This window comes from Lutra lutra, chromosome 1 (genome assembly GCF_902655055.1).
Source record: "Lutra lutra chromosome 1, mLutLut1.2, whole genome shotgun sequence".
NCBI classification, from domain to species: Eukaryota; Metazoa; Chordata; class Mammalia; order Carnivora; family Mustelidae; genus Lutra; species Lutra lutra.
In genome coordinates this window covers 47,893,876-47,906,992 of record NC_062278.1, presented here as the reverse complement: position 1 = coordinate 47,906,992, position 13,117 = coordinate 47,893,876, and the positions used below count along the sequence as shown (strand labels likewise).

At 35.6% G+C, this 13,117-nt stretch overlaps 1 protein-coding gene across 2 annotated transcripts in view; it reads left to right on the top strand.

The window, feature by feature from the left end:
• Positions 1 to 13,117, top strand: part of DCBLD2 (discoidin, CUB and LCCL domain containing 2) — a 95,564-nt gene that overhangs the window by 20,418 nt on the left and 62,029 nt on the right. The window contains exon 2 of one of the 2 annotated variants that reach the window (XM_047722852.1): positions 3,304 to 3,531. The exons of the other annotated variant lie outside the window; for it this stretch is intronic. Within the exon in view, the coding sequence (XP_047578808.1) occupies positions 3,304 to 3,531 (228 nt within the window). The remainder of the gene's footprint in view (positions 1 to 3,303; positions 3,532 to 13,117) is intronic. 2 annotated transcript variants of the gene reach the window in all.

The window sequence follows — 13,117 nt, the reverse complement described above, 5'->3', positions numbered from 1 at the left end:
GGGCTGTCCTGTGCATAGTGTAGGATGTTTAGCAGCATTCCTGGCTTCCACCCACCAGGTGCCAGCTCACCCCCTCAGTTGTGACAACCAACCCAAAGTATCTTCAGACATTGCCAAGTAGGAGGTAAAATTGCTCCTGTGGGAGCTTCCACATCTCCCCCATTTGAGCATCACTGTCTAAGTGTATTAGGTGATTAACTGATAAAGACTTTTTTCCAGATTTTACTTTTACTTTTAAATACTTTGTCATTTTAAGTATTGGTACAGAATAGGATTTGCTTTTAAGAATTGAAAAACTGGAAGCACATTTTTTTTTAATTTTTTTTTTTTAATTTGACAGACAGAGATTACAAGTAGGCAGAGAGGCAGGCAGAGAGAGAGGAAGGAAAGCAGAATCCCTGCTGAGCAGAGAGCCCTATGCGGGGGCCCGATCCCAGGACCCTGGGATCTGACCTGAGCGGAAAGCAGAGGCTTTAACCCACTGAGCCACCCAGGCGCCCGGGAAGCACATTTTCTAACTTAAGGGTAAAAGTGAGCACAAGGTCTTCTTAGAGAATTCAACATTACGACCTTAGGATGCCTAGTATAGTGTTTTCCAGAGTGCTGGTGGGGACCCTTCAGTGGGTTGGGATCATACATGCGGGAATGTATAGGATCACAGTGTAAAATGTATTTCTTACTTTGGAATAGCTGAGAAAAACATTTGAAAACTGCTGGCCTAGTGATAATGTATAAGCCCAGCCTCCCCTTTCAAACTGGGATATTTTAAACATATTCTCCATAGGGGTAGGTGTTTATCCAGGCCAGCTAATCTATTTGTCTTGTCAGGTTAAACTTCTTGAATAGTCTTGGAAGTATGAAACGTTCAAAGTTGTTCATTGTCGTAGTAGATTTGAGACTTTCTTTTAACTTTGGTTTCTGGTGCATATCATCTTTTTTGCTAGGGGAGGAAGCTCTGAGCTCCATCACATATTTTAGAACATTCTTGGCACGTTACTTGTGGACTGTTCATGCCCTCCCCCTCACAAGATACTGAAAAAAGACAGCTCCATTTTAATTGTTTTCTTCATCAGCATGCATGCAAAAGTCCTGTTTTTCAGCAGTCAGTATTTATTTTGTTAACTTGTAGAAATTATACTTTATGGAGGAAAGGGCAAGAAACACTTCGTGTGTTTAATGACCATGAAACATAAATACGAGCATAAAGACATCTAAAAATTACTCCTAACACTGCTTGTACTCTTTTTGTAAAAATCATTTTAAAATGGCAACCTTAAGTTAAATAGTCTGTGGGGAATACATTAGATGGGACAGTCTGCCATTACGAAGTCATGAATTCAGCTGTTAATAGGAAATTTTTGGCTTCCTAAAATCTATTACACTTCCAGCCACTTAAAAAGCTGCTTTAGTTTCTATTGACTAAAGAAAATACATTTATATTTTGAGTTATTTGTTCAGTGGCTACTTTTCAAAGATTTAAACACTCTAGAAAGCAGTTTCATCTTTTCAATAGTGAGAGAATGTTTCAGACTAGTTTCATAATGTTAGAAACTTTGTCTTAGGGGATAGTTTTTTTCTCTAAGGAAAAATTTTAATATTATTCAAAAGTTATTTATATTACAGTTTATTTTCATAGTGAAGGTTTTTATATCCCTGTTTTTCTAATTTAGATGATATTCAGTAGAGGTATTCAAGGTATTTGCATCATAGTTTTGGGGAAAATTTGAATTTTTTTTCTTTTGAGTTGTATAATGTTTAAGTTCTATATTTGCCGAAGATGAGTGGGTGTATCACAAAAATTCACATGTTTATTTCATGGTGCCTTTATATATTATTGAACGGCTGAGCCTAGATTTTGTGTATAGTATGAAAGTGGATGTGGAGATAGCTAAAGTTCAGTGTTGCTCAAAAGCTGAACCTTATAGATGTTTTTTAGGAAACCAGATTGCTAGGATTGACCTTTAAAAGTGGGCCAACAATACTAGTAGGGATTTGAGAATAAAATTTCTTGACCAGGAAAGGATATGAAGTGTTGTCATCATAAAGTAGGTAAATAGTTTTTCCTTTATTGAAGTGAGTTTTGAGACTGGTTTGAAATTACTTTTTCATTGGTTCATATTCAGTTCCTTATACATCTAGTTAATAACTATTTTGCAACTACTTGCTAAATACTATATTAACTTCTTATTCACAGGCTTTTAAAGCTTTTATTCATCTGTTCTAGTAAATGGTATCAGCACTGCATTATTCTTAATAATAATACTATAGTAGAAAAATCCTTTTACAGCTGCCTGTATCCATATTGACTTTAAAAACTCAGCACTTCCACTTTTTGATAGAGGTTTTTTGTGCTAAGTACTGAACTATTCCAAAGGTGATTATAAATGGCTATTTTGAAGGGAAAAAAATACTATCATTTTAGTACAATGTCTTCATCTTCCTTTTAGAAAGAGATTCATTTGAATCCCATCGTTAAGGAATGCTACATGGTACAGTTGGAGCAGCAGCTGAAACTTCTCAACATTCCATGCCTCTTCTAGGTGCTCAAACACCGAATTTTATGATAAAATGAGGATGCAAATAATACTATATTAAGTTCCCTGAGTTCCCACAGTGAAGGAATTCTGGAACAGATAATGTTGCTACCAAGATATGAAGGTTATTTTTCCTAATCTTTACTAAGTCATTAAACTGTTATTTTTTTCTCACCATTCATTCTGTAGGGAAAAAGTGAGGTTTTTGGAGAGGGACTACTAAAAAGTCAAATTTCAATAGAATATAAAATTAAATTTTATTAAAAATAGCTTAATGCCTTCAAGACCGAATGCCTTGAAATACTATAATATGGTCAGTAATCTGCATTTCGTGTAAAGTGTTTTTAGATATTATTCTACTTCTCACAGATTTTAGAAGGGTTTGTGATGAATGGATGAAGCTGATCACATACTTTTATTTATAGTTTACATTTACTTTGAACAATTACTATGACTTGATATTCTTTTAAAGATTAGATTTATTATGTATATAAAGTTGTTGCTAAGCTGTATTTTCTTCTATTTATTGAAATTTGAAAGCTCTTTGAACTCATAGGGTAATCATTGATTATTTTGACCTTATCTGGCTGCTTTTGGTTCCTGTGAGCAGATACACTAAGAAGTCTGCCATCCCTTTTATCGTGTGTAAGGAAAGTGTTGGTGGGATAAAACAGCTGCCATACATATTTTAAAATTTTCACAAAAAATATCCTGATTATTTCTAATGTTAAAGATGTAATTATAATTTATTCTTTTAATTTTTTTTAAGGTGATGGATGTGGACATACTGTACTAGGCCCTGAAAGTGGAACCCTCACGTCCATAAACTATCCACAGACGTATCCCAACAGCACCGTTTGCGAATGGGAGATCCGTGTAAAGATGGGGGAGAGAGTGCGCATCAAATTTGGTGACTTTGACATTGAAGATTCAGACTCTTGTCACTTTAATTACTTGAGAATTTTTAATGGCATTGGAGTTAGCAGAACTGAAATAGGTAGGAAATCTTCTTGTAAATGTACATGTAATACATTACTGTCCTGAGTTTTAAAACTGAAGCAATTTTTGATACTTACATTAAATAACTAGACTATATAGAATGATATGTAGGAAACTATTTATGTGGATTATGTGTGGAAATCTCAAATTTGAATCTTTTGGGAAGAGAAGATTCTTATCTATTTATTTACTCTCCAGATAAGCTTGTTGGTACTTTTGCGACAGGATGCCACTCCACTGTTTCTAAGGAGGATGTTAAGTATCTCATTTTTTTTTTTTTAAAGATTTTATTTATTTATTTGACAGAGAGAAATCACAAGTAGGCAGAGAGGCAGGCAGAGAGAGAGAGGAGGAAGCAGGCTTCCCGCTGAGCAGAAAGCCCGATGTGGGGCTCGAACCCAGGACCTGGGATCATGACCTGGGATCATGACCTGAGCCGAAGGCAGCGGCTTAACCCACTGAGCCACCCAGGCGCCCCTCATTTTTTTGTTTTTTTTTCTAATCATTTTATTTGCAGTTACAGAATATAAGTATAATTCACGCATAGGAGACAGAATATCATGGTGATTAAGAGCATAGGTTTTGGATCCAGAGTGCCTGGTATCAAATCCTCACTCTGCTGTTAGCTTCTATATGGTTTTGGACAAGTTACCGGACCTTTTTCACTTGTAAGATAGGGAATGAATTAGTAACATGTAAAGTTCTTAGAACAGTCAGTAACACGTAATACGAGCTTACTAGCGCTAGCTGCTGCTGCTGTTATTCTTAGCTAAGATCAGTGATTCTCAATTATGGCTGCATATAAGAGTCACCTGGAAAGATTTTAAATAATACTATATTTTAAATAATACTATATCCCCATCCTAGAGCAGTTGAAACAGAATTGATTAGGTGGGACCCACACCTCCGGATTTGTATTTTAAAGGTTTCCCAGTAGAATCTGCTTTGTAGTCATGTTGAGAATCTGGCTTAGTCAGTCCCTTAGGCTTAAAGATGGAAAAATGTCTAAGACTGAGTGAACTAACATCATAAAATAAATCTTGAATACTCTGTGAGTTAATTTGGAAACATTGGTACAAGTGTATAAAATATCTTTTAGAACTATAATTGGAACCCAGTGTCTATCCTATAAGCATGGTGTTCATTGTCTGCCGGCCTCTTCTCCATACCAAGTCAAATTCTTCCTCTTTTCTCTACTTTTTGGCCTCTTGACTATGAGAGGCCAAATTCCTGGCCAGCTTCTCTGATGCTGATTGATAACCTCAGTTGTCTCTCAGTCAACTCTTAATTAATCTGTTAGCTTGATTACCATGTGTATATTGCTATGAACATATGGTCTCAGATAAGCTTTTAGGGACTCAGATTGCCTAAGGATCTAGAAACCACTGTAACACTAACAGAGGGCAACTGTAGTAAACACGTGATGCAGTAAGGAGTAAACAGTACCACCTAAGCAGTCTTGTAACAGCAGTGAAAAAAGGGGAGCCACAGTCCCATCAGGCCCTTAGCAGTTTACAGGAAATAAAGGAGCTAGAGAAACACATTTTATCAACCATAAAGACTCTGTAAATAGCGTTTTAAAAAGAGAAAGGGGAGAAGTAGAGGGAATTGTACTTTAAGAGCTATATCTTCCAAAAATAATGTGTGGACCTTGTTTGGTCTTGATTCAAGCTGCAGGAAGACATGTTAAGATAATCCAGAAAATTTTAAGAGGAATCGGGCATTCAGTAGTAGCAGGAATGATTGTTCTTGGTGAGTTAATGTTACAATTATTTTTCTTTGAAGATTTTATTTATTTATTTGACAGCAATGGCAAGTAGGCAGAGAGGCAGGCAGAGGGAGAGAGAGAAGCAGGCTCCTTGCTGAGCAAAGAGCCTGAAGCAGGGCTCAATCCCAGGACCCTGAGATCATGACCTGAGCCAAAGGCAGACATTTAACAGACTGAGCCACCCAAGCACCCCTATAATTATTTTTTTAAGATCTGATTTGTTAGAGACGTTCCGAAGTTCAAATCTAATATGCTATTGATATTCTTTTTTACTTTGCTTTTCCCCCTCCTAACAAGGAAATCATTCCAACAACAGTGCATAGACGTAGCCCTTAATTATTTTTACAGCTGCAGAGAACTCCGTAGTGTGGAGGTACTGCAGTTTGTTTAACCACTCTTCTGTGTACAGATGCTTCCAGTACAGTGCTGGAACAAGTAACTTCATGCAAGTGTATTTTTGTCTTCTTGGAGGTGTATCTTCAGAATAAATTCCTGAAATGCAGCTATTGGTTCGAACGATAAATGCATATATATTACCGGAGTCCCCTCTACAAGGGTTGTGCCAGCTTGGATTTCCATTTAGCAGTGCGTAAAAATGCCTGTTTCCCCACAGCCCTGCCAGCATGTGCATCATCATGCTTTGTTAAGTTTTGCCAGTTGATAGGTGGGAAATGGTATCTCAGTATACTTGTGATTTGCATTTCTTTTAGTATGGGTGATGCTGAACATATTTTTTTGTATGTCAAAGGTTCATTTTTTTAGAATAACTTTTTGTGTCATTTGCTCATTTTTCTATCAGGTTTTTTTGGTCTTTTTTTTTTTCCTTTGGTACTAGGAATTCTGTTACTATCTTATTTTAAAATTTTATTTATTTGAGATAGAAGAGAGGGAGCACAAGCAGGGTGAGGGGCAGAGGGAGAAGCAGACTCCCCACTGAGCAGGAAGCCCAATGTGGGGCTTGATCCCAAACACTGTGACTCCGGGATCATGCCCTGAGCCAAAGGCAGACACTCAACTGACTGAGCCACCTGGGAGCCCCTATGGAACTTGTTTATACAATTTTGTTGCCATGAAGGTTTTTTCCAGTATAGCAAATTTATTATTCTTTTGCTTCTGGATTCTGAATCCTAATTGGAAAGCCTCTCGTTACATCCCAGTTAAATATAAATTTACCTATATTTTCTTCTAGTACATGTATGTGGTTTCTTTCTTTCTTTCTTTCTTCGTTTTTTTTTATATATTTAGATTCTTGGTCCATTTGGGGATATTCTTTTATATGATACAAAATGTAGATCTAATTGTATCTTTTCCATATGACTAGTCACTTGTCCTAACACTGTGCATTTAAAGGTCTACCTTTGCCTCATTGATTTAAAATACTGACTTTATCATACACTGAAGTTCTGTACATACTTGATTTCTGGGTTTTCTTTTGTATTCCACTGATCAATATTTACATAATCAAAACACACAATTTAAATGATAGAGGCTTTATAATGTGTTTTAATGTGTCTCTCTCTTTAAGGTTGTTCATTTTTAGTGTATTCTTGGCTATTCTCACCTGTTTATTGATCCATATGAAGTTTAGATATCAGCCTGTCCAACTTCATAAAAATGTTTGTTAATTTTTTAATTGTGATTGTTCATAGTTGTCTTTTGGTATGTTGAGTCATCCTGTTCAAGAACAAGAGCTGTTTTCTATTTGTTGAAATCTAATTTTGTTGTTTACAAGAGTGTTTTGAACTTTATCATGTAGATTCTACACTTTTTTTTTTGTTAAAGTTATTCCTAAATATCTTCTCTGTTGCTGTTGTAAGTGGAAATGTTTTGGCTTTGTTTTGCCATTGTATCCTCTTACTGGTTACTAATTATATGAAGACTATTGATTTCTTCCTTTTTTTTTTTAAGATTTTATTTATTTATTTGACAGATCACAAGTAGGCAGAGAGGTGGGGGGGCAGGGGAAGCAGGCTCCCTGCTGAGCAGAGAGCCTGATGCAGGGCTCCATCCCAGGACCCTGAGATCATGACCTGAGCTGAAGACAGAGGCTTAACCCACTGAGCCACCCAGGCACCCCAAGACTATTGATTTCTATATGATGATTTTATATCCTACTTTACTGTTTTTTTTTTTTAATTCAGTTTTATCATTCACTTTCTAGGAATTTCTAGTACACAATCACATCTGCAAATAGAGATAGTTTTACTTCTTTTCCAATTCTTGTGCCTATGAATGATTTATCTAATTACATTGGCTAATGTTATCAGTCATTGTTATGTTAATTTGTAGTGGAGATGGTTCTTGTTCCTGATCTTTTTTTTTTTTTTTTTTTAAGATTTTATTTATTTATTTATTTGACAGAGATCACAAGCAGGCAGAGAGGCAGGCAGAGAGAGAGAGGAGGAAGCAGGCTTCCTGTTGAGCAGAGAGCCCAATGCGGGGCTCGATCCCAGGACCCTGGGATCATGACCTGAGCCTAAGGCAGAGGCCTTAACCCGCTGAGCCACCCAGGCGCCCCTTGTTCCTGATCTTAATGGAAATATTAGCTCAGGCTGCCGTACCATATACTGGATAGCTTAAACAACATATTTATTTTCTCACTGCTTTAGAGTCTGGAAGTCTGAAATCATTGTGTCGGATTCAATTCCTGTGGAGAATTCTCTTCCTGGATTTACAGACAGCTACTGTGTTTCTGTGTCCACACATGGCAGAGAAAGAGTGGGGAGTGATTTCTCTGGTCTGTTTGTACAAGGACACTAATCCTGTCAGATTAGGACCTTACCTTTATGACCTCATTTAACCTTAATTACCTCCATAAAGGCCCTATCTCTAAATATGTTCACATGACCTGGAGTGGGAAGGATTTCAACAAATTAATTTTTGGGGATATGTAACAGGAAGTATCCCTTTATTTCCATTTTCTTAAGTGTTTTTTGTTAGGAAAGAATTGGATTATGTCAGAAAGCTTCTTTAGCATCTGTGGAGATGATTATATGATCCTACCTATTATATAACTTTCAATGAACTGTTTTACTTTCCTCTTTCCTTCTCTCCCTGTTTTTACTCTTTTAGAACATAAATTCATAACATGTAGCCTACATCATACAACATCTTATTCTTCAACCCATCTCTAAATTTCCTAGGTCTGTATTTAAAAATATTTGAATGTTCACACTCTGCCTTTTTGCCCAAGTTTTCCCAGTCATATTATGAGTGGATGAAGTTCATCTTGGAATAGATTGATTCCTGAAGCATGACTTGTGATATAGAATATATTGCATGCTTAAAGCTGCTTATTCTAAAATCTTTATTATGTGGAGACTTGAGGGACAGCTTGATTATATATAAATATGTCCTTGATTGGCCTATTCTTTTTTGAGTTTCTTTTTGTTTTTAAATAATCTTCCATTATTGCCAGGTTATTTATTTATTTATTTATTTTTAGCTTATTTACCTTTAAAGTCTGAATAGTGTTATAGGATATGTGTTGAAGTTGGTCATTTTGGGTTGGTTTTCACTGGTATCCAGTAAGCTCTTTCAATACATAGATCCAGATCTTTTATTTCTGGACAGTTTTGTGAGATGATACTTTTAATATTATTTCTGTTCCATTCTCTTGTGCATCTTTTTTAGATACATTTTTAAGTGTGAGAAACTTGGATCTTCCTTAACATTTCAACCATATTCTCACCAGTGCTTTTAGTTTACTTCCTTTTTATTCTATTTGGTTCATTTTTCTTATTTTTCTTTTTTTCAACATTCATTATGTTTCATTAGAATCCATTATTCCTTGTACACCTTGTAATGTGGTCTTCATTTTTTACATAATTGTCTTTTTTTTTTTTTTTTTTTTTTTACATTTTGTGAGATCAACTCTTAGTTCTTTCTGGATATTGTCCATTTCTATTTTTAGTTTTTGAGTTTCTGTTTTTATATCCCCAATTGCTTGAGGACATTTAATTAAGTCTGGAATGTTTCAGTTTCCTTCTGCTGTATTATTGTTTTTTAGAGGAAGGGAGTTTCCATAAACTGAATTGTTGTAATTCTCATTTTTTGTTTTATTTTATATATATATATAGTTTGTTTCATACTATATATATAATGTGTAATATATACTCTCTACAACTTATATATATTATATAGTATAGTATGTATAAGTTTTATATATTATAAATAAAGATTTATGTATTTATTTTAGAGAGTGAGAGCAGAAGAGCTAGTGGGGAGTGCAGAAGGAGAGAGAATCCCAGGCAGACTCCCTGCTTAACTCAGAGCCTGACACAGGGATCCATCCCATGATCCTGAGATCATGACCTGAAATTAAGAGTCAGATGCTTAACCAACTGAACCACCCAACCCCGCCCCCGCCCTTTTTTTTTTTAAATAGGCTCCACGCCCAGCATGGAGTCCAGTGCAGGGCATGAACTCACAACCTTGAGATCAAGAACGGAGCTGAGATCAAGAGTCAGACACCTAAATGACTGAGCCACCCAGGGTCCCCTTTATACTATATATTTTTTAAGTAGATAAAGACTGTCTAGATATTTGTAGGGATAGAGGTAGTGGTTTGCAGTGGTTTACTTTATAGTTTGTGGTAGGTTCATGAAAGCACTCTGTTAGTGTCATAGATATTTTCTTTTTTGGAGAAGAGGCTGTACCGGGGGAGGAGTTATATACTTTGGGGGCAGTTCTTGCAGGACTCGAAATTTCCCCTCTTGCTTTGTTTTCCCCTTTACAGTATAGTTTCCAAAGTAGTCCTCTCTTTTTTGTTCCCCCCCGAAGATTTTATTTATTTATTTGACAGAGAGTGCGCACAAGAAGGGGGAGAAGCAGGCTCCCCACCGAGCAGGGAGTCCGATGCAGGACTCCATCCTAGAACCCTGGAATCATGACCTGAGCCGAAGGCAGACAAGTAACTGACTGAGCCACCAGGGAGCCCCTTTCTCTATTACTCTTAACCTACTTCTACCCCTGAAGTGTTTTCTTTCCAAAATTGTGCTGTTGAAGATTTCTGTGCTCTTAAGTTCCTTCTCTGAAGTCAGTACTCTGATCTACCAATGGACTTTTTAAAAAATCTGGTATTTTCTGGCTGTGCATGGGATATCTTGATAATCTTTTTCTCCCCAATGGTTCTTTCATTAACTTTTACCACTTAGGTTATTTGTAGACTCTATGAAATCTATTGCTGTGCTTTAGGGGTCCATGATCTTAGTAAAAGTAGAATATTTCTTGTTCTTTGACTTTCTTCCTGTTTTATTTTTAAAGTTGTCTTTGTAAAAAATACTTATTTTATGTCATTTTAAAGCAGTAAGTACAGTTTCATTTGAAAGACTTAAAGGTATTATAATACTATCATCATCATCATTAACATTTTTCATTTAGAATAGTTTTCCTTAGTCAGGAATTGAAGAAGTGATACATAATGATTGTAGGTATCTTGAATGATAGATGTAAAAGCCACAGAGTTTTGTGTTAGATAAAGTCCTAGCCTATGAAAACATGTGGTCAAGAAGGCTAAAGGCATCTTATCTGTTCATCATGAAAATACATTGGTTAACTGTGGATGGTTTTTCATGAGAAGGATTGATTGGAACTTAAATTAAACTTGGATTTGTCCTAATGAGAAAGTATCATATGAGGTGGTTTTTTGCATTGCAAAGTACAGAAGTCAAATACAATTCAAAAGACTTTAGTGAATCTTTGTGTCCTGGAATAGTCAAGCTGGTTTATGACCGAGAAGAGAAAATAAATACTGAAGTTTTGTCTCTGTAAATGATGTCACCACTTTAAAATGTTTCTTCTACTGTTTTGAGGCAGGTCAGTGAGGAATTGACAACTGTCTTATTTTTTGGCAGCATTCAACTGGATAAAACTTAATTTCTGCAGTCGTATCCAAGAATTCTTATTTTGGGGCCTTTATAGGAAATATTAAAAAGCTTTGATATTTCCTAAGTGGTGAAAGTTTATTTTTCTACAAAGCTTTGAAAGAAATTTCATGGTATGCTGTGTATGTCTCACCTGTGATGCTTGACAACACATCTGGTTTTATTGAAGTTTACGTATTGTTGTGACTCATTGCTTTTTACATTAGTATACTTGGTATGAGAAATTTTGCCAGCTATCAAGAAAGAAGCTGTCAGTTTAATAGAAGCCAAAGCCTTGAATCACTACCTTTTCAAAAGTATTTATTAAGAAATAAAAGCAGAATAATGACATTCTCTTCTGTCCAGAAGTTTGTGGTGTTCCAGAAGATAAGTCTTCAAACCCTAAAAGCATAGGTTTCATAAGAGAGAAGGGAAGCCCACTAAGAAAAATTTGATGGGGAAGATTGTTATTATTCTGTGGATATTTTGTCTACATGAATACTATAAAATTTTCCATCAAGGCCCTTGATGGATAGTAATAAAAAGTTGTGTGCTCTTTTGTCCAACCTGCCATTCTGGAAGATATTATTAGAGGAGGCAACAGTGCTTATAATCAAAGAAATGCAAATTTTTAAAACTAACTATATTCCTCCTTGAATTTTGAATTTAAAAAAAAATTTTTTAATCTGTTGTCATGGGTATGGTGAAATTGGTGCTGCTTCTTTTTTTTTTTTTTTTTAAAGGCTCCCTTAGTTGGTATAGCTCACCTGCTTAGCAATCTGGAAGTATATATTAAGAATCATTCTTAAGGAAATACTTAAAAAATAGAAGAAGTTGTGTTAGGAAAATGTTTACTCCAACATTATTCACTGTTCGAAAAATTGGAAGCAATCTGAACTTCTAACAGTAAGGAAATTAAGGTACATCTGCCATATAACCAGTTCTTAGCTATCACTGTCTGCTATGAACATTTTCTTCCCTGCCTTTTGGTGAATGCAGATGTTCAATTCTATATCTAGATGAGGAGTTGCCAGGTCACTGGGTGTGCATGTGTTCAGCTTTAGTAGATATTGACAAATGTATTTGTGGCTGTATTAGTTCATACCCACCACAAGTGTATGAGAGGTCCAGTTACTTGGTCTCTACTTTTGCCATTTTAACCATTTGTGTGTGTGTGTGTGTGTGTGTGTGTGTGTGTGTGTGTGTGTACTGATACCACATTGTTGTTCTGCTTTCTATTTCTCTGATGCCTAATGATATTGTTCTCTTTTCCTATGTTTGTTAGCCATTTGAATATCTTTTATGAGAAATGTTGATTTTTTTATGCATTCTTTCTTATATTGAGTGATCATTTTTATTTGTAGGAATTCTTTCTGTATTCTGGTATGGGTTCTTTGGGGTATGTATTAAGATATATATTCTCCTTCTCTGTGGCTTTTCTTTTTACCTCCCTCACTGGTAACTTTTGATAAGCAGACATTAAGTTTAACTTAATTTTAATATTCACAATTATTAATTTTTTCCATTTAAGATTACCATTTTTTGTCTTCTTTTTAAAAATCTTTGCCCACTCATAGGTCATGAAATTGTTCCCTAGATTTTCTGCTAAAAGCTTTATTGTTTTCCTTTCTGTATATATTATCTTCAGCCAATCCATAGTTAATTTTTTGTATGAGATGGGGAATAAGAGTAAAAATGTCAAGGTACATTTTCCATATGGACTTAGTTTTTAAATGTACAAATAACTGCATCTGTCATTTATTCATGGGGAAAAAAAACAGTGAAGTAGCCATATTTCCCTGAAATCAAAATCCGTAATGACTTTATAATGTAGAAGAATACACTTTTAAAGTAGTCACTGTCTTTTAGAAAGAAAGGCAGGGGTGCCTGGGTGGCTCAGTGGGTTGAAGCCTCTGCCTTCGGCTCAGGTCATGATCTCAGGGTCCTGGGAT